Source organism: Lithobates pipiens, unplaced genomic scaffold (genome assembly GCF_037356315.1).
Source record: "Lithobates pipiens isolate NorthernLeopardFrog02 unplaced genomic scaffold, aLitPip1_a1.2 Scaffold_28, whole genome shotgun sequence".
Taxonomy (NCBI): Eukaryota; Metazoa; Chordata; class Amphibia; order Anura; family Ranidae; genus Lithobates; species Lithobates pipiens.
Genome location: NW_027507789.1, coordinates 146621002 through 146648008, shown reverse-complemented (window position 1 = coordinate 146648008; position 27007 = coordinate 146621002). Strand labels below are relative to the sequence as shown.

General features: G+C 45.2%; 1 protein-coding gene across 3 annotated transcripts in view; it reads right to left on the bottom strand.

The window, feature by feature from the left end:
- Nucleotides 1-27007, bottom strand: part of MYO15B (myosin XVB) — a 337586-nt gene that overhangs the window by 209784 nt on the left and 100795 nt on the right. For all 3 annotated transcript variants that reach the window (XM_077459669.1, XM_077459670.1, XM_077459671.1), the window contains 5 exons: nucleotides 8163-8220; nucleotides 1061-1191; nucleotides 782-877; nucleotides 466-701; nucleotides 208-377 (listed from right to left, as the gene is read on the bottom strand). In XM_077459669.1, coding sequence (XP_077315795.1) covers nucleotides 208-377; nucleotides 466-701; nucleotides 782-877; nucleotides 1061-1191; nucleotides 8163-8220 — 691 coding nt within the window. The remainder of the gene's footprint in view (nucleotides 1-207; nucleotides 378-465; nucleotides 702-781; nucleotides 878-1060; nucleotides 1192-8162; nucleotides 8221-27007) is intronic.

Genomic DNA, 27007 nt, shown 5'->3' with positions numbered 1-27007 from the left:
TTCAAGCCGACAATGCATATTTGCGTACGATCAGTGAGGAGGGATTAAAAGTAAGACACTCTACCTTTCACTTTATTTGCTCTTGTTCTGCAGTAAGTGATGGTACATTAGGGGAGCTAAGATGCATTACATGTAGAAGAGCCAAAGAGGGACCCATATGTTCCTATAAACATATAGAAAGTAAATACAGGGAAGTTGCCATCTCACCATTAAATGTAAACACATCCATGACCATCTTCCCTTTTCTCTCATTGGCGGTCCATTCCAGAAAAGTAGGGGCATGTGAGCGAAACATGCCAAGGTTATTTTGCTTGGCACGAAGCAATTTGTTCTGGCATATGGCCCTATACCCTTCAAAGCCTTGATCAGAGACGTACCTGCACCAGAGATATAGTAGTATATTAAAGAATGTGGATGGATCAGAGCCAGTAAAAATGTTGAACATTGCTTGATCAAATGACATACTTCAGCAGTGGCCTCTCTAGAGTAGGTGAAGGGATAATACAGCTGAGCAGACCAGAAAGAAGTAGCCCTGCCCTCTGGCTCTGTTCCTCATTGCTATTCTGCACTGTCAGACTTGCTGCTTGACAAAGAAGTTCATCTTTAAGTGATGGCTGCCTCAGGCAGCGTTCCACAATGTAGTTACCAATAATCCTTTGCTGCCAAGTGGGCATTGTGGTGTTACCCATGAACCGCAGGGCCTATCACAAACACAGGTAAGTTTTCGTTAATTTATCTGATATAACACCAAAAACTGTAGAATAATTAAATAGTCTCTCACCAATTTGTACAATTCCAGAGCAACTCCATGATCATTCTGTGTTAAACGAGTCAGAGGGTCCTGCAATGGCTCACCCAATGGTGGAAGGACAGGATTCTGGGAGGGCAAATATTTAAAAACAAAGGAATAACACAAGACTATCTTTATATATAATGACAAAGCTACAGTGAATTGGTGATGTATCAACTTGCCACATTACTGTGTACCCAGTGGTATTTATCCTAATACAAAATAATACATTAACCAGTATAAGAAAAAAAATTATAAAAGAAAACATACCTTAAAATAGGAACGAATAAAGATAGATAATGGATAGTTGTTTATATCCTGAGGAAGTGAAAGCAAAGTCTGAACCTTGATCTGTGGTGGAGGCACCTCTGTGATCCCTGTGCCTTGGGCATGGTTCTTTACTGTGGCAAAAAGCATGTCAAATCATAATGACAAAGTCAAATGTTATAAAACACAAACAAATCCAAGTTGGCAGTACAAAACCTATAATATATTATAATTTTATATATATATATATATATATATATATATATATATATATATATACATACACACAGTGGGGACGGAAAGTATTCCGGCCCCACTTAAATTTTTCACTCTTTGTTATATTGCAGCCATTTTCTAAAATCATTTAAGTTCATTTTTTTCCCTCATTAATGTACACACAGCACCCCATATTGACAGAAAAACACAGAATTGTTGACATTTTTGCAGATGTATTAACCACTTGCTTACTGGGCACTTAAACACCCTTCCTGCCCAGACCAATTTTCAGCTTTCGGTGCTCTCACACTTTGAATGACAATTACTCAGTCATGCAACACTGTACTCAAATGAATTTTTTGTCTTTTTTTTCCCACAAATAGAGCTTTCTTTTGGTGGTATTTGATCACCTCTGGGGTTTTTATTTTTTGCGCTATAAATGAAAAAAGACAGAAAATTTTGAAAAAAATGCATATTTCTTTGTTTCTGTGACAAAATTATGCAAATTATTAATTTTTCTTCATAAATTTTGGCCACAATTAATACTGCTACATATCTTTGGTAAAAATAACCCAAATTAGTGGATATTATTTGGTCTTTGTGAAAGTTAGAGAGTCTACAAGCTGTGGTGCGAATCGCACAAAATTGATCACATCTGATGTACTGGTGGCTTATCTCATTTCTTGTGACCCGAATAAGTCAGGAAAGTACAAATACCCCCCAAATGACCCCTTTTTGGAAAGTAGACATTCCAAGGTATTTAGTAAGAGGCATGGTGAGCTTTTTGATGTTGTAGTTTTTTCCCACAATTCTTTGCAAAATTAAGATTTTTCATTTTTTTTTCTCCACAAAATTGTCATTGTAATAAGTTATTTCTCTCACATGGCATGTGTATACCACAAATGACACCCCCAAAAAAATTCTGCTACTCCTCCTGAGTATTACAATACCACATGTGTGGGACTTTTTCACAACCTGGCCACATAGAGAGGCCCAACATGCAGGGAGCGCCATCATGTGTTCTAGGAACATAAATTACACATCTAACTTGTTGACTACTTATTACACTTTTGAAATACCAGGACAATGACACGTGACACTGATGACAGATGGCACTGATACGTGGCAATGATGACACTTATACGTGGCACTGATGACACGTGGCACTGATGACAGATGGCACTAATATGTGGCACTGATGACAGATGGCACTAATATGTGGCACTGATGACACGTGGCACTAATACGTGGCACTGATGACACGTGGCACTAATATGTGGCACTGATGACAGATGGCACTAATACGTGGCACTAATACGTGCCACCGATGACAGATGGCACTAATACGTGGCACCGATGACGCGTGACACTGATGAAAGATGGCACTGATAAGTGGCATTGATGACACGTGACACTGACAACAGATAGCACGTGACACTGACAGGTGGCACTGATGACAAATGGCACTGATACGTGGCACGGATGACAGATGGTACTAATACGTGGCACTGATGACAGATGGCACTATGTGGCACTGATGGCACGTGGCACTGATGACAGATGGCACTTATACGTGGCACTGATGACAGATGGCACTGGGGACAAATGGCACTGGGGACAGGTGGCACTGGGGACAGATAGCACTAACAGGTGGCACTGGGGGCAGGTGGCACTGGGGCGGATGGCACTGGGGCAGGGTGGCACTGGGGCAGGGTGGCACTGGGGCAGGATAGCACTGGGGCAGGATAGCACGGGGGCAGGATTGCACTGGGGGAGGATGGCACTTTTTTTTACACTTTTTTTTTTACTTTTTTTAATTTTTTTTACACTGACGGCCGCTGCAGCCGTTTATCTCTCCCCTCTCACACTCTGTCTGTGTGAGGAGGGAGAGCGGCGCTGAGAGATGATCTCATATGTTTACATATGAGATCATCTCTCATTGGACACACCGATCACGCTGTAAACGGCCGCTGTGATTGGCCGTTTACAGCGATCTGTGTTTACCTGTCCCCGGGGGACACGGTGAACACAGAACTTCCGCGATGCGCGCCCGTGGCGGCGCGCATTGCGGAAGTAAACAACAGGACGTCCAGGGACGGCCACCCGGACGAAAGCGCCTGCTCTACGGCCGTCATTCGGCTATAGGGCGGGCGCGAGGTGGTTAAAAAGGAAAAACTGAAATATCACATGGTCCTAAATATTAAGACCCTTTGCTCAGTATTTACTAGAAGCACCCTTTTGATCTAATACAGCCATGAGTCTTTTTTGGGAAAGATACAAGTTTTTCACACCTGGATTTGGGGATCCTCTGCCATTCCTCCTTGCAGATCCTCTCCAGTTCTGTTAGGTTGGATGGTAAACGTTGGTGGACAGCCATTTTTAGGTCTCTCCAGAGATGCTCAATTGGGTTTAAGTCAGGGCTCTGGCTGGACCATTCAAGAACAGTCACAGAGTTGTTGTGAAGCCACTCCTTTGTTATTTTAGCTGTGTGCTTAGGGTCATTGTCTTGTTGGAAGGTAAACCTTGGGCCCAGTCTGAGGTCCTGAGCACTCTGGAGAAGGTTTTCGTCCAGGATATCCCTGTACTTGGCCACATTCATCTTTCCCTCGATTGCAACCAGTCGTCCTGTCCCTACAGCTGAAAAACACCCCCACAGCATGATGCTGCCACCACCATGCTTCACTGTTGGGACTGTATTGGACAAGTAATGAGCAGTGTCTGGTTTTCTTCAAACATACCACTTAGAATTAAGGCCAAAAAGTTCTATCTTGGTCTCATCAGACCAAAGAATCTTATTTCTCACCATCTTGGAGTCCTTTGGGTGTCTTTTTATCAAACTTCATGCAGGCTTTCATGTGTCTTGTACTGAGGAGAGGCTTCCGTCGGGCCACTCTGCCATAAAGCCCCGACTGGTGGAGGGCTGCAGTGATGGTTGACTTTCTACAACTTTCTCCCATCTCCTGACTGCATCTCTGGAGCTCAGCCACAGTGATCTTTGAGTCTTCTTTACCTCTCTCACCATGGCTCTTCTCGCCCGATAGCTCAGTTTGGCCAGACAGCCAGCTCTAGGAAGGGTTCTGGTCATCCCAAACATCTTCCATTTTAGGATTATGGAGGACACCGTGCTCTTAGGAACCTTAAGTGCAGCAGGAATTTTTTTGTAACCCTGGCCAGATCTGTGCCTTGCCGCAATTCAGTCTCTGAGCTCTTCAGGCAGTTCCTTTGACCTCATGATTCTCATTTGCTCTGACATGCACTGTGAGCTGTAAGGTCTTATATAGACAGGTGTGTGGCTTTCGTAACCATGTTCAATCAGTATAATCAAACACAGCTGCACTCAAATGAAGGTATGCAACCATCTCAAGGATGATTAAAAGAAATGGACAGCACCTGAGTTACATATATGAGTGTCACAGCAAAGGGTCTGAATACTTAGGACCATGTGATATTTCAGTTTTTTTCTTTAATAAATCTGCAAAAATGTCAACGATTCTGTGTATTTCTGTCAATATGGGGTGCTGTGTGTACATTAATGAGGAAAAGAAATCAACTTAAATGATTTTAGCAAATGGCTACAATATAACAAAGAGTGAAAAATTTAAGGGGGTCTGAATACTTTCTGTCCCCACTGTATATATACAGTATCTCACAAAAGTGAGTACACCCCTCACATGTTTGTAAATATTTTATTATATCTTTTCATGTGACAACACTGAAGAAATGACACTTTTCTACAATGTAAAGTAGTGAGTGTACAGCTTGTATAACAGTGTAAATTTGCTGTCCCCTCAAAATAACTCAACACACAGCCATTCATGTCTAAACTGCTGGCAACAAAAGTGAGTACACCCCTAAGTGAAAGTGTGGAAATTGGGCACAATTAGCCATTTAGCCATGGATTACTGGAACCATGTAATGTGGTCTGATGAGACCAAGATAAACTTCTTTGGTTCAGATGGTGTCAAGTGTGTGTGTGGTGGCAACCAGGTGAGGAATACAAAGACAAGTCTGCCTATAGTCAAGCATGGTGATGGGAGTGTCATGGTCTGGGGCTGCATGAGTGCTGCCGGCACTGGGGAGCTACAGTTCATTGAGAGAACCATGAATGCCAACATGTACTGTGACATACTGAAGCCGAGCATGTCCCCCTCCCTTCGGAGACTGGGCCACAGGGCAGTATTCTAACATGATAACAACCCCAAACACACGTCCTTGCTTTGTGCACTAGTCCAAATCATTTGGTGGAGGGGGGATTATGGTGTGGGGTTGTTTTTCAGGGGTTGGGCTTGGCCCCTTAGTTCCTGTGAAGAGAACTCTTAAGGTGTCAGCATACCAAGACATTTTGGACAATTTCATGCTCTCAACTTTGTGGGAACAGTTTTGCCCCCTTCATGTTCCAACATGACTGTGCACCAGTGTACAAGGTCCATAAAGATATGGATGAGCGAGTTTGGGTGTAGGAACTTAACTGGCCTGCACAGAGTCCTGACCTGAACCTGATAGAACACCTTTGGGATGAATTCGAGTGAAGATTACGAGCCAGGCCTTCTTGTCCAACATCAGTGTCTGACCTCAAAAATGCACTTCTGGAAGAATGGTCAAAACATTCTCATAGACACCCTCCTAAACCTTGTGGACAGCCTTCCCAGATGAGTTGAAGCTGTTATAGCTGCAAAGGGTGAGCCAATGTAATATTGAACCCTATGGACTAAGACTGGGATGCCATTAAAGTTCATGTGCATGTAACGGCAGGTGTCCCAATACGTTTGACAATATAGTGTATATGCTCACTGCATCCTTACAGCCCCATCATAAGGGATAAACGCTGCTGTCTTGGGTTGCATTTTAGCCAGTGCAGGATTGTTGATTATTTTTTTTACAACACTGCTTGATAGATTTTCCAGCAATTGCGATTTTATATTGATCTTATGTTTTCTGCTTGTGCTATTATAGCACCTTGTATAAGCAGCATACTTACTTCTACCTGTGCTTGTGTTTTTTACTTTCAATTGTTTAAAATTGCACCTCATCTGTACCTGCATTAGTCGTCTAGAGATAACTGCTTTCATAGAAAGGGAAAAGGTAACAGAAGGGAGCATAAATGAGCAGAGAACAATTTAAGGACCCATTCACACCAGAAACTGAACATAACTGCGTTTTTAACTGCATGTTTATGTGTGCTTAAATGCGTTTGCAGTGCATTATACTATACGTTTTTGGGCCTGGCTTTCTTGGCTTAATGGGGCGTGGTGTGGTGCAGGTGCAGTGCGTTTCAAGCATGTTTGTAGTGCGTTCCCTGCATTTGTGGTGCAAAAAAATGCAGTTGGCTCAACCTTTTTTTTAACTGGGCTGAACAGCACTGCAATGATGTGAACTGTGCCCATACGATTACCTTGATTTTGGGCTGTCTATACAGTAATGCCGCGCACACACAGTCGGAAATTCCGACCGTCTGTAGCTCCATTGGATATTTTTTGTTGGAATTTCCGACAAACAAAATTTGAGAGTTAGTTCTCAAATTTTCTGACAACAAAATCTGTTTTAGTAAATTCCGATTGTGTGTACACAATTCTGACACACAAAATTCCACGCATCCTCAGAATCAAGCAAAAGAACCGCACTGGGTATTGAACTTAATTTTTCTCAGCTCATCGTACGTGTTGTAGGTCACCGCGTTCTTGACGTTCGGCATTTCTGACAACATTTGTGCGACTGTGTGTATGCAAGACAAGTTTGAACCAACATCCATCAGAAATAAATCAAGGATTTTATTGTCGGAATATCCGAAAGTCTGTACACGGCAGAGTGCTGTCTGAAATGCATCCAACTGCATTCGGTGTGAAAAGGCCCTAATGCCGTGTAGACACGACCAGACTTTCCTGCAGACTAGGTCCGACGGTCTTCCCGACGGACTTTCAGTGGAGTTCCCACTGACTTTCCGAATGAACGGATTTGGCCACACACAATCACACCAAAGTCTGACGGATTCGAACATGATGACGTACGACCGGACTACAATAAGGAAGTTCATAGCCAGTAGCCAAGAGCTGCCCTAGGGTCACTTTTCATCCGTTGGACTAGCATACAGATGAGCGGATTTCTCCATAGGAAAATTTGAAACATGTTCTATTTCTAAAGTCCGTCAGATTTTTGGACAGCAAAGGTCTGATGGAGCCCACACATGATCGAATTGTCCGACAGATTCGTTTGGTCAGGACCTTTGCTGTTCAAAAGTCCGATCATGTGTAGGCGGTATTATTCTACCTTAAGTACAATAATGTTTACCCATTAAAACCAGTCAAACTTGTGTTTTCATTACCCTACTTGAACAAATAAAATGAGCTGTATCATCTCTTAAGCTGGCCATACACCTATAGATTATCTGCAGATTTTCTATGGTTAGATGGAAAAGTGGGAGATTCCTCCATCCACACAGTTTAGTGAACATGGAGAAATCTGTTGCACTTTTTCCATCTAACCATAGAAAATCTGCAGATAATCTATAGGTGTATGGCCAGCTTTAGGCTTGATATCCTAATTTCAATACCTACAGCAGAAGTGCTTTTCTTCATGTAATGCAAAACAATACAATGCAAAAGTGGCTCAATGCAGCTTAGAAAAGAGCCAGAAACAATAAGAATAAGGTTAGAAGCACCCGTGAAGGAATTTAAAGTGTTGAAAGCAAGCTCATTAACAGTTAAGGGCAAAGTTCAGCATTTGCACCATGTTACATGTTACACCTGAATTTAGGGTGTGACAAATGCCTCCTCTCCCGCCCTCCAAAAGGTGAACCTAGCCTTTAGGATGACTAAATACCCAACAAAAACCCAAGTAGGATATAATAGTTGGATACAACAGCACCATATGTTTCTTCCCCTGCAATGCTTACCCTGTGCCGAATTCAAAAGAGCAGCTAATTCAGCTGGCACATCCAGTGCAGACAGGTCCTGGGCAAGAAAATATATAAAGATATTAACACTTGTCATATAAATTTACACAGTAGTCAACTCCTTATTACACATGACATTTCATTTTTGAACAATTTTTGGTTTCTGAACATTTATGGCTATTATATGAATATTACATCCTTATTTGTATATTTGATATCTTTTTTTTTTTTTTGGTTAATTCATTATATTGTAGGATGTATTTATATATATATGTTTTGAAGATCATTTTGGGAGTATCTTAGGTTTAGCTGTGTGAAGTTGGCACCCCATGTTTGTAAAACCTGAATAAAAATATACCATTCGTTTGTGCCGCGTTTGTGCTGATTTGTGCCGCAAAAATTAGCGTTTGTGCCGGTTCGGTTTCTGAGATATTAAACATTCAATTTAATGCAAGCCCCGCCCACTTTGCACCCCACGTTGCTGAATTTGAAAAACAAACGCGCCATTCGTTTGTGCCGTGTTTGTGCTGGTTTGTGCTGCAAAAATAAACGTTTGTGCCGCTTTGGTTGCAGAGATATTGTGCGTTATATGTTGTGAAACCCCGCCCATTTTGCACCCCATGTTACCGAATTTGAAAAACAAACGCGCCATTCGTTTGTGCCGCGTTTGTGCTGGTTTGTGCTGCAAAAATAAACGTTTGTGCCGCTTTGGTTGCAGAGATATTGTGCCTTATATGTTGTGAAACCCCGCCCATTTTGCACCCCATGTTACCGAATTTGAAAAACAAACGCGCCATTCGTTTGTGCCGCGTTTGTGCTGGTTTGTGCTGCAAAAATAAACGTTTGTGCCGCTTTGGTTGCAGAGATATTGTGCGTTATATGTTGTGAAACCCCGCCCATTTTGCACCCCATGTTACCGAATTTGAAAAACAAACGCGCCATTCGTTTGTGCCGCGTTTGTGCTGGTTTGTGCTGCAAAAATAAACGTTTGTGCCGCTTTGGTTGCAGAGATATTGTGCGTTATATGTTGTGAAACCCCGCCCATTTTGCACCCCACGTTACCGAATTTGAAAAACAAATGCGCCATTCGTTTGTGCCGTGTTTGTGCTGGTTTGTGCTGCAAAAATAAACGTTTGTGCCGCTTTGGTTGCAGAGATATTGTGCGTTATATGTTGTGAAACCCCGCCCATTTTGCACCCCATGTTACCGAATTTGAAAAACAAACGCGCCATTCGTTTGTGCCGCGTTTGTGCTGGTTTGTGCTGCAAAAATAAACGTTTGTGCCGCTTTGGTTGCGGAGATATTGTGTGTTATATGTTGTGAAACCCCGCCCACTTTGCACCCCACGTTACCGAATTTGAAAAACAAAAGTGCCATTCGTTTGTGCCGCGTTTGTGCTGGTTTGTACTGCAAAAATAAACGTTTGTGCCGCTTTGGTTGCGGAGATATTGTGTGTTATATGTTGTGAAACCACACTGACTTTACACCTTGTTACTACATCTTACAGACAGAACTTACAGAACCTATACTCAGCTTGGGTTTCCTTAATGTAAAGCTCCTCCCACTGTGCCGAGCACTGCACTTCATACTGTACCCTGGAAAAGGCAACATTGGAGCTCGAACAACTTTTTGCTTGATGGTTTCATTCTAGCTCAGGGAATCCAGGGTAAATTTATTTTTAACATCTTTAATTTTACTTATTATTAATAATTATGCAATGTATTCAATTGCAGTGAAAATAATACATTTGGAATAGGTGATCGTGTGTTTGCTGTGTGTATACAAACAATTTTTTTTGCAATACTAGCACATCAACCTAATATAGTGGTCAGGTGGCAACACTAGTTGTGTTAATAACTGATGTCCCTATGTACTGTATACATCCTTTGTTCAGGGGTAGCCAGAATGTAAAATCATTGTAGTAACATACAGAAATGCTTTAAACTAGGGATGAGCCGAACACCCCCCAGTTCGGTTCGCATCAGAACTTTCGAACGGACCGCAAATTCGTACGAACGTTAGAACCCCATTGAAGTCTATGGGACTCAAACGTTTGAAATAAAAAGTGCTAATTTTAATGGCTAATATGCAAGATACTGTCCTAAAAAGGGTTTGGGGACCTGACTCCTGCCCCAGGGGACATGGGTCAATGCCTAAAATGTTTTTAAAAATGGGCGTTTTGGCGGGAGCACTGATTTTAATGACGATTAAAGTGAAAAAAAGTGAAATATTCCTTTAAATATCGTGCCTGGGGGGTGTCTGTAGTATGCCTGTGAAGTGCCACGTGTTTCCCGTGTTTAGAACAGTCCCTGCACAAAATGACATTAAACGGAAATAACATCATTTAAAACTGCTTGCGGTTTTAATGTTATATCTGGTTCCGGCAATATGGATGAAAATCATTGAGAAAAATGGCATGGGTAGCCCCCCCCCGCCCATTACCAGCCCCTTTGGATCTTGTACGGATATTAAGGGGAACCCTGTACCCATATTACAAAAAGGAAAGATGTGGGGACACCAGGCCCTATATACTCAGAACAGCAGTATACAGGCGATGCAAACAAGACAGGGATTGTGTAGGTTTGTTGTGTTAAGTAGAATCTGTTTGTAATTTTCAACTGGTACATTTTTAAAGTGTAGCTCCAGTCAAAAAATCTATTTTTAAGCTTTTTGGAAAACATAGGGAAGGGTTATCACCCCTGTATAATTTGTTTTGTCGTCCATCTTTTTTCATCTCACTTGCTGTTGTCTCCTTCCGTTTGCAAGTAGGAGATGTTTGTAAGTTGGATGTTTGAAAGTAGGGGCCTGCCCTATATGCTCTGCAGAAATGGCGGAACAAGGTGTTGGTGTTGTCACAACATTGTAAGCCCTCAAAGTGACTCTTGGTGGGCGCTGGAGCGCCCTGCTGTGAACGATTATATCAAGAATTGTAATTACATGCCATTGTTGAACAGTGGTAGAAAAATTGACCTTTGGTGGTTGTGGTGCTGGTGCCACAACACTATAAGTCCTCACCGTTACTCTGGGTGGGCACAGGAACGGGGCCCTCCTGTGAACTATTATATCAAGAATTGTAATTACATGCCCCTGTTAAACAGGGGCTGAAAAATTGGGCCTTAGGCACTGGTGCTGGTGCCACGACACTGCAACCTCTCCCATGTACTCTAGTTGTGGTGCAGGAATGAGCCCTGCTGCAAAGCATTGCATCAAAAATTGTAATTAAACGCCCCTGTTAAACAGGGGCTGTAAAATTGGGCTGGTGACATCACCCAGAACCAAAAATGTTCTTCCAACATATCAGCGGAGGAGGAAGAGGATAGACAATCAACATAACAGGACAGTCACTCAGCATCAGCATAGGTAGTCTTGAAGGGATGTGATATTTCAAAAAAAATTATTCGGTTACATCAGCTTCAGGTGCTTGGTAGCTGTGGGTGATCCAAGACTGATTCATCTTGATGAAGGTCAGTCGATCAACTGAGTCGGTGGACAGGCGCACCCTGTGATCGGTAAAAAAGCCACCAGCAGCACTGAAGGTGCGTTCCGAAAGAACGCTGGATGCAGGACAGGCTAGTAGCTCAATTGCATACTGTGCAAGCTCTGGCCAGTGATCCATCTTCAAGACCCAGTAAGCCAGAGGATTTTCGGTGGGAAAGGTGTCCAAGTCTGACCTTGCCCCTAGGTATTCCTGCACCATGTAAATCAGACGCTGGCGATGGTTGCTGGAACCGATCATACCTTGGGGCTGCGGACTAAAAAATTGTCTGAACGCATCGGTCAGACGGCCACCTTCTCCACCGCTCCTTCTGACCGATGCCTCAGCAACACGTTGTCCAGGACCAGGAGTTTGTAACCTCCCAGTCTCTGGGAACGCGTTGCACAGACCTTTCTGCAAGGCCTCCCGGAGATGTCTCATCCTCTGCTCCCTCTGCGACGGCAAGATAAGGTCGGCAACCTTACCCTTGTACCGTGGATCAAGGAGAGTGGCCAGCCAGTAATGGTCCCTCTCCTTGATCCGAAGAATACAAGGATCCTTCCGCAGGCTTTGCAAGATCAGGGAGGCCATGCAGCATAGGGTAGCTGAGGCATTCGGTCCGGAGTCCTCTGGGTCACTAATGACAACATGATCTGCAGCTACCTCCTCCCAGCCACGTACAAGTCCACGGGTTTCTTGGGACTGTAAATCATCCCTACAAGACTGCTGCTGCTGCTGATGCTGAGTGCCAGCATCCACCTCCATGCTGACACAATCATCCTCCTCCTCCTCCTCCTCATCCTCTTCCTGTGTGATGGGTGGCACAGCAGGAACACTGTCCTGATAAAGGGGGCCTTGAGAGGCAAGGAAGCCCTCCTCTTCCTGCCTCTGTTCTGCCTCAAGTGCCCTGTCCATTATTCCATGCAGCGTATGCTCCAAGAGGTGGACAAGAGGTACAGTGTCACTGATGCATGCACTGTCACTGCTCACCATCCTTGTGGCCTCCTAAAACGGTGACAGGACAGTGCATGCATCCCTTATGCCCCACTGGCGTGGTGAGAAAAAACCGAGCTACCCTGACCCTGTCCTGGTGCCATAGTCGCACAGGTACTCATTGATGGCCCTCTGCTGCGTGTGCAGCCACTGCAGCATGGCCAACGTTGAGTTCCACCTGGTGGGCATGTCACATGTAAGTCAGTTCTTGGGCAGGTTCAACTCCTTTTGGAGCTCAGCCAGCCGAGCACAGGCATTAAATGATCGGCGGAAATGCACACAGACTTTCCTGGCCTGCTTCAGGACATCCTGTAAGCCCGGGTACCTGCCCATGAACCGCTGCACCACCAGGTTAAGGACGTGAGCCACACAGGGCACATGGGTCAGTTGTCCTTGTCGGAGGGCGGAGAGGAGGTTGGTGCCATTGTCGAAATCCACCATTCCTGGCTTAAGCTGGCGTGGCGTCAACCACCTCTCGGCCTGCCCCTGCAGAGCTGACAAAACATCTGCCCCAGTGTGGCTCCTGTCCCCCAAACAAACCAGCGCAAGCACGGCATGGCATCGTATTGCCTGCGTACTTGCGTAGCCCCTGGAATGCCTACGGAGCACCGCTGGTTCTGAGGACCGAGCACTGGAAGAGGCCATGGAGGAAGAAGAAGAGGAGGGGGTGGAGGAGAGAGGTGTGTCACAACCAGTAGTAGCATTTTGGAGGCGTGGTGGCGGAACAACCTCCAACACTACTGCACCTTGTCCTGCATCCTTCCCAGCTGCCAGAAGAGTGACCCAATGGGCCGTGAAAGACAGGTAACGTCCCTGTCCATGCCTGCTGGACCATGAGTCAGCGGTAATATGCACCTTACCGCTGACCGCCCTGTCTAGCGAGGCAAGGACATTGCCTTCCACATGCCGGTAGAGAGCCGGAATCGCCTTCCGTGAGAAAAAGTGTCGTTTGGGGACCTGCCACTGAGGGACCGCACATTGTACAAACTCACGGAAGGGGGCAGAGTCTACCAACTGAAAAGGCAGCAGTTGAAGTGCTAGCAATTTGGCCAAGCTAGCATTCAACCGCTGGGCATGTGGATGGCTGGGAGTGAACTTCTTTCGACGGTGCAGCAGCTGGGGCAGGGACATTTGCCTGCTATAATCGGACGTGGGTGTACTGCTAGCAGAGTGCCCGGAAGCACTTGGCTGTGACACACCTAATTCTACACCTTCATTTCTCTCAGAGCAGGTTTCAGAGAGGACTGAAGGTCTAGTGGGGTTGGAGATGCCAGCTGATGAGGAGCAAGGAGAGGTCCGCTTTGTTCTTTGGTGTGGGTCTTTGAGGTACGCTTGCCAAGGAGCTGCATGGCAGGTCAACATATGTCTGGTCAAGCATATGGTGCCCAAGCGGCTAATGTTTTGGCCACGCGAGATACGCTTGAGACATATGTTGCAAATAGCAGCGGTGCGATCTGATGCACTCGTCTCAAAAAAGGCCCACACCAAAGAACTTTTAGAATAACGCGCAGAGGCAGCGCCCTGCACAGGCAGAGCTCTGCGGTGTGATTCAGTCAGTGTGCTGCCCCTAAGCTGGCCCCCGGAGGGCATCCTGCCTCGTTGGACATGTGCCTAGTCCTCCTCCCTCCTATGAGGCACCCACGTGGAGTCAGTGCCCTCATCATCCCCTCCCTCTTCATCGCTGGAGCAAACCTGGCAGTATGCTGCAGCTTGTGGAACATGACTGCCAGATTGCTGTCCTTCTTGAGCATCCCCTCTCTCTGCGCTCACGCTACTGCCTTCCTCTAGCTGAGTATCATCATCAGAGCCTACAAAACACTGGGCATCCTCCTGGAGCATGGACCCAACACTGTGCTCAAACAGTTCAGGGGACTCCTCAGGAGGACGTGGTGGGTCAAGGGAAGGAGTCACTGATGATGACATTGAGAGGCGGGAAGACGATGGGTTGGCAGCTTCTTTGCTAGTACCCTGAGCCTGGGTGAGAGAGGATGAGGAGGATGAAGAGGGCTTGGTCATCCACTCTACCAAGTCTTCGGCATGTTGCGGCTTAACATGTCCAGCTGCCGAAAAGAAGGACAAGCGTGTCTCATGGCCATGTGCTGATGATGACGATGCACCGCGTCCACGACCAGCACTGTTGTCTCTAGACACAGAGCCTGCTTGCCCTCTTTTATCGGCTCGTGTCTGTCTGCCTCTCCTTGTTGGCCTTCCAGACATGGTAATGGCCTGAAGAGAGATGGGAAAACCAGCATTCGGGTAGTGTATATTGTGCTGGAGGCACACAACATCCACTAACTCCTACAGATGGCTCAATTAGAGAAGAGCTATGTAGGTGGATATAACGGTGTATACTGCGTTCAGAGCACGCAGACAGCACGCACAATCTCCTATAACTGACTGCAAGTTTTATTTAAAAAGAGCAAGATAGCTAGCTATATAGGTGGATATAACCGTGTATACTGCGGTCAGGGCACGCAGACAGCACGCACAATCTCCTACAACTGACTGCAAGCTCTATTAAAAAAAGAGAAATATAGCTAGCTATATAGGTGGATATAATGGTGTATACTGCGGTCAGGGCACGCAGACAACAACTACTACAGAAGAGCAAGAACGAAAAATCGTCCGATAATAAACGGTGTATACTGTGTTGAAGGTACACAGAACACCCACTAACTCCTACAGACGCCAATACACTACACAAGGCCGCTGCGCTGGCGGCCTTATATAGTGTGGGGCGTGTACTACACAGCCTGAGCTATGATTGGCCACAGGCATCCTGCCTGTGGCCAATCATGGCTCTCCTTGCTGTCGGCGCTGTGATTGGCCAAGCATGCGGGGTCACAGTGCATGCTTGGCCAATCATGAGCCAGCAATGCACTGCGGTGGCGCAGAGCATTGTGGGCCATGAGCGCCACACGAATTTGGCACGAACAGCCCATAACATTCGGTATTCGCCGAACGGACGAACAGCCGATGTTCGAGTTGAATGTATGTTCGACTCGAACACGAAGCTCATCCCTAGTGAACAGTGTAGTGGACAGTATAGTGTAGTGATCAGTGTAGTGGTCAGTATAGTGTAGCGGACAGTATAGTGGTCAGTGTAGTGGACAGTATAGTAGTCAGTATAGTGGACAGTGTAGTGGTCAGTGTAATGTAGGACAGTATAGTATAGTGGTCAGTGTAGTGGACAGTGTAGTGCAGTGGACAGTATAGTGGTCAGTGTAGTGTAGTGGTCAGTATAGTACAGTGGTCAGTATAGTATAGTGGTCAGTGTAGTTCTCAGTGTAGTGGACAGTATAGTATAGTGGTCAGTGTAGTGTGTAATGGTCAGTAAAGGAATTAATCAAGTAGGTTAGTGTAGTGGTCAGTATAGGAATCAGGTAGGTCACTGCTATTGTATTTGAAGGGACTCGGGGAGTGCTAAAAGTCCGCAGGTTAGGGGGTGCAAATTACTTGCCTTGACCCGGGTGCTGACAACCCATGCTACTCCACTGCCGCCCAGTAGATGGCTCACTGCGGGTCGATCAACCAGGGACAGTGGGGAGACAGACGACTGACCAGCTGAGATCCGGAAACTGGGTAGGTAGCAGGTGGATAGCAGCACGTAACAGACCGATAAGCAGCTACCATGGTGGGGGCACAAATCAGCTTTAACACGGAAATTCAGGCTCACTTAGCTTATTCGCTCGGGGGGAATGCCTAGGAGCTCACAGCATCCCGCTGCTGCTTGGCGCCATGTAGTAATTCCGCCCCTCCGTCATCTGCACTTCTTTCTGATGAGTATGTGCAGCTGGAAATATCCCCTACTTTGAGACATATGAAGGGTGGTACAGAGGATTCACTTGGAGGAACAAATCAAATATCTGCACTGTATCTCCCACCTGCAAGCTTAGTTCTTCATTTTTTTTGCTTGAAAGTTGTAGATGGCCACTCCGAACCTCTCTCTCCTGCTGGAGTAATGTTTTTCTTGGTTAACGTCTGGTTTAAACTTATGTTAAAAGAGAACTATGTCCCAACTTTTTTTGGCCTTAGTTCTCTTTTTGTTCACAAGGTGACATTTAGTATGTTCTCCTGTGACAAAAAAACTCATGTGCATGTGGCGGGCCATTGCCCACTATATCCTGCCAGTGCAGATCAATGCTGCAGCCGGTACAGATCCTGACAATACTGTCGAGATCCACCCTGCCGCCTGATTGACAACTGCTCTGGCTCACTAGAGCCAGAGCCATCTGTGCCCGCCCCCTCCCTGTCTGTTCTTCCATTCAGCACTAGAGAATCGGAAAGGGGGGGATCCCTGTGGGGGTGGCAAAACTATGCATATGAAGTAAAACATGTATAATATCCACCAAATCTGCACAAACCATTAACAAATAAATCTAGTTGTATGTATGATTTAATAACGAGGTGCTAAGTTGTTGTGGTTTGACAATATATACTGCTCAATATCTCTGCAACTATACCAGCAAAAACCTGGCAGAAGCAAATGGCGCGTTTGTTTTTAAGATTCAGCAATGTGGGGTGTAAAGTGGGCGGGGTTTCACAAAATATAACGCACAATATCTCCGCAACCAAAGCAGCACAAACGTTTATTTTTGCAGCACAAACCAGCACAAACGCGGCACAAACGAATGGCGCTTTTTTTTTCAAATTCGGTAACGTGGGGTACAAAGTGGGCGGGGTTTCACAACATATAACACACAATATCTCCGCAACCAAAGCGGCACAAACGTTTATTTTTGCAGCACAAACCAGCACAAACGTGGCACAAACAAATGGCGCGTTTGTTTTTCAAATTTGATAACATGGGGCGCAAAATGGGCGGGGTTTCACAACATATAACGCACAATATCTCTGCAACCAAAGCGGCACAAACGTTTATTTTTGCAGCACAAACCAGCACAAACGCGGCACAAACAAATGGCGCGTTTGTTTTTCAAATTCGGTAACATGGGGTGCAGAATGGGCGGGGTTTCACAACATATAACGCACAATATCTCTGCAACCAAAGCGGCAAAAACGTTTATTTTTGCAGCACAAACCAGCACAAACGCGGCACAAACGAATGGCGCGTTTGTTTTTCAAATTCGGTAACATGGGGTGCAAAATGGGCGGGGTTTCACAACATATAACGCACAATATCTCTGCAACCAAAGCGGCACAAACGTTTATTTTTGCAGCACAAACCAGCACAAACGCGGCACAAACGAATGGCGCGTTTGTTTTTCAAATTCGGTAACATGGGGTGCAAAATGGGCGGGGTTTCACAACATATAACGCACAATATCTCTGCAACCAAAGCGGCACAAACGTTTATTTTTGCAGCACAAACCAGCACAAACGCGGCACAAACGAATGGCGCGTTTGTTTTTCAAATTCGGTAACATGGGGTGCAAAATGGGCGGGGTTTCACAACATATAACGCACAATATCTCTGCAACCAAAGCGGCACAAACGTTTATTTTTGCAGCACAAACCAGCACAAACACGGCACAAACGAATGGCGCGTTTGTTTTTCAAATTCGGTAACATGGGGTGCAAAATGGGCGGGGTTTCACAACATATAACGCACAATATCTCTGCAACCAAAGCGGCACAAACGTTTATTTTTGCAGCACAAACCAGCACAAACGCGGCACAAACAAATGGCGCGTTTGTTTTTCAAATTCGGTAACATGGGGTGCAAAATGGGCGGGGTTTCACAACATATAACGCACAATATCTCTGCAACCAAAGCGGCACAAACGTTTATTTTTGCAGCACAAACCAGCACAAACGCGGCACAAACGAATGGCGCGTTTGTTTTTCAAATTCGGTAACATGGGGTGCAAAATGGGCGGGGTTTCACAACATATAAGGCACAATATCTCTGCAACCAAAGCGGCACAAACGTTTATTTTTGCAGCACAAACCAGCACAAACGCGGCACAAACGAATGGCGCGTTTGTTTTTCAAATTCGGTAACATGGGGTGCAAAATGGGCGGGGTTTCACAACATATAACGCACAATATCTCTGCAACCAAAGCGGCACAAACGTTTATTTTTGCAGCACAAACCAGCACAAACGCGGCACAAACAAATGGCGCGTTTGTTTTTCAAATTCAGCAACGTGGGGTGCAAAGTGGGCGGGGCTTGCATTAAATTGAATGTTTAATATCTCAGAAACCGAACCGGCACAAACGCTAATTTTTGCGGCACAAATCAGCACAAACGCGGCACAAACGAATGGTATATTTTTATTCAGGTTTTACAAACATGGGGTGCCAACTTCACACAGCTCTTAGGTTTTAGTAGGCATACCTTTATTTTAACTTGTGTTTGTGTGCCTTTATAATTTCTATGTAATAAAACATATATTTGTTATACAGTTAGCTATACAGTTAAGTCTTAACAGCAGCCAGTGACCCAGAATCAGCATTTGAGCATCCAGCTCACATTTCTTAGCCAAGTAGGAGCTGAACGACACAGATGTAGCACCCTTATGGGGTTGCAGAGTTGCTAGTAAATGTACCTGCCAGATATAGTTGCCTTGGCCAATTGATAGGAGATCAATTGATTCCACCCTAACTGTGGAATTCTCTTCTGTCACTGGGTGGCCGGGTATCTGGTGGCATTGGATAAGACTAGGGCATTGCAAGGACAGATTCGGAATAGATGGGGTGTCTCAGCCAATGGGCAGGGATCTTCTTGGGTCTCTTTGCCTGCTGGGAGAGCCTATTTATTTGGGTGAGGTCAGGTGATCCGAGTTCGGTACCACCTGAACGGCTGTCTGGGTGGATGTGTGTGGTGCTACCCCAGGCTGCTAGGCCAGAGCCTGAGGCCTATTCCGGGCACATCTGGCTGCTGGGCTGTCTGAGGGCCTATCCAGAAGCAAGAGAGCAGCGTTGGATTGGAACTGCAGCTTGTAGTCCAACCAGAACTGCCAGTTCTGCCAGCCGGAGAACCTGTCATGGTCGGAGGTAGAGGGGAAGCTGTCGTCACTAAGGGACCATCAACCTTGTTACTAGGGACCACCATGAGTAGCTGAAGCAAGTACCAAAGCAGTATTTTCACCAACTGGGGACGATGAAGAATTGGGAAACTTCAGCAGGTGTCAAGCCAGGGACCAAGCCAGCGGAGGTGACGCTTGCAGAGCAACCTTGTGTCTCAAGCCAGGGACCGAGCAGGCCAGTGGGGTGAAGCTTGAGGAGTATCTGTGTGCCAAGCTAGGGACCCAGCAGGGACGCGGGGTTGACGCTTGAGGAAGATACTCAGTAAGAAGATTGAAAGAGCTCAGGAGATTCAGTGGCAGTGGATCAGTAAGTCTAGTGAGAGAGTCTGGGAGCTCAGTTGAGTGAAGATCTACAAGAGGAGACTGTAGAGGAAGTGAAGGAGTTAATTGTAACCTTTGTTAGAAACTTTTCAAGATTGTTGCCATAGGAGACAGCGTGTCTAAACATGCATATGTGGTGTCCAGCTGGGTGCCTTTCCCTGCATGGCTGTCTACCTATACAAGTCTCGGAGTCTGCCAATTAACATTGCAACTACTAAAGGGTGTCCTGGCCCCAACCCTCTCTCCCACAGTTTAAGAGACAATAAATCTTTGCATTCAAGAAGTGTGTGGCGCCCATTAATCTATCTTGCACTACATTCACCATGCCTTGCAACCCACTCTATAAAGAAGGATGTCAGCTATCACTAACTCTAGAGGTTCTCATTAGACCAAAGGGGTCCGGGACTTGGCTACACAGGATATGTACAAGCATGCATGCTGCCCAGTGCTGAGCACAGTGACAGCCAGAGAAAGAGATTATGTAAAGCAGAGTGGAGCTGTCAGTCAAGGATCTGATCCAACCACCAGTGCCTTTGGGTGGATCAGATCATTGAATGACAGTTCCAGTCCTCTTTGCAATGCCTGGGAGTGCCTGGAAAAGCTGAGAATGTCACAGAATATGTGACCCATTCCAGCTTAGCTCTGCCTCCATCTCCATGCTGCAAGGGAAAGGAGAACAAAAATCTCATGACCACCACTTTTGAAGAAATTATCAAAGCATGGTCAATATAAATCAGCAGCTTATAGTGTGCTCTAATGTTTAGATGTGGGCACGCTACTGGGGTTTTGAATCACCATAAGCTGAACCATCTCCTTCCCCACAGATAGGTAGCTAGCTACCAGCACTGGAAGAGTTAAGCCCTTAGGAAAATGCTGACTGTCAGGATCCATAAAGCTGACAGAGTCATTTGAGCAATGCACAATAGTGATAAAAGATGAGGGAACTACTCCAGATAAAATACACAGATTATTCCCTGACGTCCCTCCGACTTGCTGGAGATGCAACACGGATGTGGGATCATTCTTACATATTTGGTGGGACTGCCCACTGATTTAGCCGTTTTGGAAGGAAGTCCACGACAATATTGCAAAGATCACTACTTACCACCCAGAATACTCTCCAGCCCAATATCTGCTACACCATACACTGATTCCACAACTATGCTATAGGAAATCACTCACCTTACATATGATTAATGCCGCTACACAATGCATCCCCAGACATTGGAGAACTACAAGAACACCAACTATAAGTGAATGGTACCGATAGATTGATAACACTGAAGAAATGGAAAGACTTGGGCATGCTGGATACAATTTAGATCCTCCACAAAACATATCACCACCCACTCGATACCTTCACCTTCAACTTAATCTAACAATGAGATAAATAGCTTTGCGGAAATGTCTAGGGGCCGTCTCCCCCATTCATCCTTTTCCCATCCTTATTCTCTCTTTTACCCTACAGAAGGCTTACAGGTGGCTTTCCTTCTTACTTCCTATCTATCTCCTCACATACCATTTCTATACCTCAGTTTTTGTCGACAATCACCCCCCCCCTCTCTCTCCCTGCCCTCCCCTCCGTGTTGAACAACGTAATAGTTCAATGTTAGCATCGATACACAGACTAATATTTAATAGCAATGGGAATTCGACATAGTTATAATAGAACTAGTCAAGTCTCCTCATAAGCCCCTTGGTTCCATAACCGACAGTTCTCCTAAGTCCACAGTTAGTTCCCATTAGGGGTGGATGGATGCGAAAGAGACTTGACGCGACGCTGATTGATTTACGTTAAATAAACTTTGGATTCCAACTGGTTTCCGACATTACCTATGACCGGGGTTCTAATAAACATAAATCCTGTGCCTATAAATTTTAACATCCCCGTTAAGAGGACATCACAGCAGAGTATGATGTAAGCCCTAGGGAATCTCTCGTATCCCTATTGACATCTAGATTGTTGTTCTACTCTAAAGTTGCAACCTATCTAACGCTTGAACATAGATAAATCTTGTACACCTCTGTCTTACCTTGGAACCGCAATCGAACTCTTGTGTTTATACGGTAATTTGTTGCTGTATTTTACTATATTTACATTTTGTTGTTGTACTATAAAACTTTCGAAAAAATGTTGAAAAAAAAAACAAAATGAGGGCACTAGCCTGAGCAAAAGGGCAAAAACTCCAACAGTTAGCAGGTGTGCCTGGATGATGGTAATCATCCAGGTCCCTATCGTAGTAGGGGATAGCTAATAGTTGACAATGCAGGTCAGGGAGCTCAAGGGGGAACCCTGAGCGGTACCATGTACTATGAGGGGCTGTTTATGTCCTGAGGACAAGCCTGGATGGGGCACAGTTCCAGAACCCATGTTAACATATGGACTGGAGCAAAGGGTCCAGGGGTGGTAGGGTTCCACTAGACTTTGGAAGGTACAGCGTTTTTGTGCAGCAGTACAGGGGAGAAAATAAATAACAAATAGAGGAGGCACAAGAGACAAATATTGAGCCTATTTACTAAAAGTGGTCCCTTTCCACCTGGTTCCCAGAGAGGCAAACTACCTAAGAACGCACTAGGATGCACAATTAGCCCCTCACGTGTAGCCAAGAGGTGCACCTTATTCCATAGGGGTTTTCAGAGGGTTTAGCTGACATCTAAGTACAAGCCCTATGGACGGAGTGGGAGTTAGGCTTAGATGGCTTAAAGGCACCTAAAAGCATATAGTAATGGCATGCTTTAAATAGGGAAAATATAACTAATATAATATAACCACCATAAACAACCAAGCAGAAACTGGGATCTCATGTATAAAAGAATGTGAACCTAAAATGTCTGTATTGTCTGCAGCACCCAAAAAAGTCCCACCTGATATCAAAATGTAAAAAAAATAGCTGAAGCTGGTTCCCTGGTTCTACAGTATAAAACAATAAATGTAAAAGAGAAACTAGTTTGTAACAGAATTAATAGTTACAGTACATAGTTATTCTCGCTGAAAAAAGACACAAGTCCATCAAGCTCAAGCAACATAGAAAATACTTGACCACCGCCGGGCTCCCGCGACCGCCGCCGAGACATGGAAAACCCGGAACTGTGTGTGTAAACACAGTTTCCGGTTCTCTGAGGGGAGAAGTGACAGATCGTCTGTTCATAAAGAGTATGAACAGACGATCTGTTATCTCCCCTGCAAAGTCCCCATCCCCCTTCAGTTAGAACATAAACTAGGACACACTGAACCCCTTCACTGCCACCTAGTGTTAACCCTTTCACTGTCAGTGACATTTTTACAGTAATCAATGTATTTTTAATTATTTATTTTTACTGATTGCTGTATAAATGCCAATGGTCCCAAATATGTGTCAAAAGTATCCGATGTGTCTGCTATAATGTCGCAGTCATGATAAAAATCTCAGATCGCCGCCATTACTAGTAAAAAAAAAATAATAATAATAAAACTGTTATAAATGCTATAAATTTATTCCCTATTTTGTAGACGCTGCGTTACCAATCACTTGTAGCGGCCATAACCCGTTGCAGGGCGGTCTTAACTTGATGGGCTTACCAGTTACCTTCTCTTGGCCTGCTCCTCCATGTCTAGGGGTTCCCAGGGTTGATACCCAACGAATTGTACACTGACACAGATGAAGTCCTTTTAAAAAGGTTTATTTTGCAGTAGAACTTCCAAATAACACAGTCTCTTAGGGAACAGAGGGCACGGGTGAAGAACTCAGGCACCTTGAACTGCAGGTCTAACAAAGTCTCTATTTCCACCCAGAGAGTAGCCACTCGCAGCTGGGCACTTCAAAGCTGAACAGATCTCTAGCCAGAGATCATGGCAGTGAGCACGTTGACTCAAAACTTGAACAATCAACTAAGGGTGAACAGGAACCTTTTTCCACCATACCTGGAACGTTTCCCGCTTCCTCAATGGTACTGGAAAAGTGTGAATTCGTCAATGTCCCAACTTCCCAACTCAGTAACCAGGCACTTCTCGGGATGCCACTTGCCAGCCCTCCTCTGAAGAGTCCTCCCCCAGTCACTTCCATGAGCTGCGGTGTCCCTCCAAGCCGAGAGCACACCCGGACACTGTGAATCCTCCCTCAGTTACTGCGCCTTGGACCAGCCGGTTCCAAGACTCGGGAACAGACGGATCCCTACCCCAGACCAGGCAGGTCTATCAGGGGCTACTGACAGGAACATGCTGCGGGGTGTCGAACACCCCGTGACCGGGACCCCTCACAGGGCTACCCCGGTCCCGGGAACACAGACCCAACCACACGGGTCTCACAAACACCTCAGAACACTCAACACGTGACCCACACCCCCTTAAGTACCCCTTCCCAGTCTCCTTAGCGGGCTCCGGCACTCCCTCTGATTGGCTCAGAGAAGGCTGATACCTAAAGATCCAACCAGACCTGGTTCTGGCCTGTCATGTGCACCTCACTGTTCACATGACCAGGCATAACTTTCAAACACAGCCTGGGCAGACTGGTGTTAAGGCCTACCTACATAATTAACCCTCAGAACCTTTATTGTTCTGAGATCAAAAACTAAAAATGTACAATGCGTATGACATTTGGTCCCAAATGTCATCCGCTACACACTATATGCATATTGTGATTTATTTATTTTTTTTAACAAAAATATGTAGAAGAATACATATCGGCCTAAACTGAGGAAAAATATATTTTTTTGTATATTTTTGGGGGATATTTATCGCAGTTTTTTTGTTTATAGCGCAAAAAATAAAAACCGCAGAGGTGATCAAATACCACCAAAAGAAAGCTCTATTTGTTGGAAAAAAGGACGTAAGTTTTGTTTGGGTGCAACGTCGCACGACCACGCAATTGTCAGTTAAAACAATGCAGGTGGTAGAATCTTCCGAGGCTGAAGCGGTTAAGGCAGATTTTTTTTAAAATAACAAACATGTTATAATAACCTACTCTGTGCAGTGGTTTTGCACAAAGCAGTCCCGTTCCTCTTCTTCTCAGGCACCCCACTAGTGCTGATGTAGACAGAAAAGATATTCTCCTGAGCTCATGCTGGCGGTTTTAGTACAAAATGGTAGTATTTTCAAATGATATACCATATTATGTGAAGAGAACATGCATGACCCCACTAGTGCCCTTAGCCCCTCCCTCCTGTCCCCATAGGAAGCAGCTTACTATGGGGGCACCCAAGCAGGTTTATTACTTAGCCACTGCTCTGTATGTCCATTCACAAACAAAGCATGGCCCCGGCCCTGGCCTTCTCTCTCCCCATTGACTGACTGGCTGTGATTGACAGAAGCTGGAGCCAATGGCTCCTGTTACTGTCCCAGTCAATGAGGAGGAAGAGACCCGGGAGAGCCTCTGCTCTTGTGCACATCGCTAGATCAAGATGGGGCTCAAGTAAGTATTAGGGGGTCTGCTGCACAAAGTTTTTTTAGAATGCATGAAGGTAAACATCTTAAGCATTTACAATCACTTATCAACAATCATATCAGTGTGGTAAATCTTTTAAAACAGTTTTTTTTATGAATTCATTAATTATGAACCCTTTTAACAGAGATGAGATCAGGCATGTTTGGATTGTAGTCCGAACCCATCTGAGCTATCCCACCAAGAAGCTGTCACTGCGGGTCGTCAGTCATAAGTGGCCAAGGCATTCCCTACCACGCAGCCGCACATATACATGTCCCTTGTACATGCGCTGCTGCAGGGCGTGAAATTACTCTCAATGGTAGATTCTTGGTGGGATAGCTGAAGCGAGATTTCACATTATGAAAGACTTACCTGTCAAAATTTGCCCTCCAGCACTGTCACTGCTCTCAGCAGTTCCATCTTCACCTGATCTTCTTTCCAGGTTTGATCTTTTCGGCAACTTGAATGGCCGGGCCCGCACATGTGCGAGTCACATCACCATGGCACAGACCAGGTGTCATAAATGTGGTCTGAGCTGTGCATGTGTAGCTCAGATCACATTACTGTTGACAGGCTGGGAGAGGCATTTATGACAGAAAAAATCAGTAGGGTCTATTCTGTTCTAAAAACTCTGATAGTCCTGCTCTGGGCCCTAAAGTCCTACATGTGGCCAGATGCTGGACTACAAAAACATGGAGAAGGAAATATTTTCCTTTTAGCAATCAGTTTACTTTCACTTTCTGCTGTTCTGCTTCTTAAAGGGCTCCAACAATATCTGTCAGAAACACAACATAAAGGCTGCCACTCCTGTAAAACCAGCTTGCAATCACCCTTTGTTCCCTTCTCCCCTTTCCTTAATTTCTATGGACCAGCAGTCTAGGCCTACTGCCTCGCATAGTTGCCATTAATGCACTTTGGCAGTATAGTTCCCGTGTTTGGTAAATCAAACTTATTACTGCTTACTACTGCACTTTAGGTGACCTTGGTACTGTTTATGCTGATGTTTGACAGTGGGGATGGTGTGTTGAGGGTGATGAGCTGTGTTGCTTTTACGCCAAACATATCATTTTGCATTGTGGGCAAAAAGTTTGATTTTGGTTTCATCTGACCAGAGCACCTTCTTCCACATGTTTGGTGTGTCTCCCAGGTGGCTTGTGGCAAACTTTAGACGAGACTTTTTATGGATATCTTTGAGAAATGGCTTTCTTCTTGCCACTCTTCCATAAAGGCCAGATTTGTGCAGTGTACAACTGATTGTTGTCCTATGGACAGACTCTCCCACCTCAGCTGTAGTTCTCTGCAGTTCATCCAGAGTGATCATGGGCCTCTTGGCTGCATCTCTGATCAGTCTTCTCCTTGTCTGAGCTGAAAGTTTAGAGGGACGGCCAGGTCTTGGTAGATTTGCAGTGGTCTGATACTCCTTCCAGTTCAAAATGATCGCTTGCACAGTGCTCCTTGGGATGTTTAAACCTTGGGAAATCTTTTTGTATCCAAATCCGGCTTTAAACTTCTCCAGAACAGTATTACGGACCTGCCTGGTGTGTTCCTTGGTCTTCATGATGCTCTCTGCGCTTTCAACTGAACCCTGAGACTATCACAGAGCAGGTGCATTTATACAGAGACTTGATTACACACAGGTGGATTCTATTTATCACCATCAGTCAT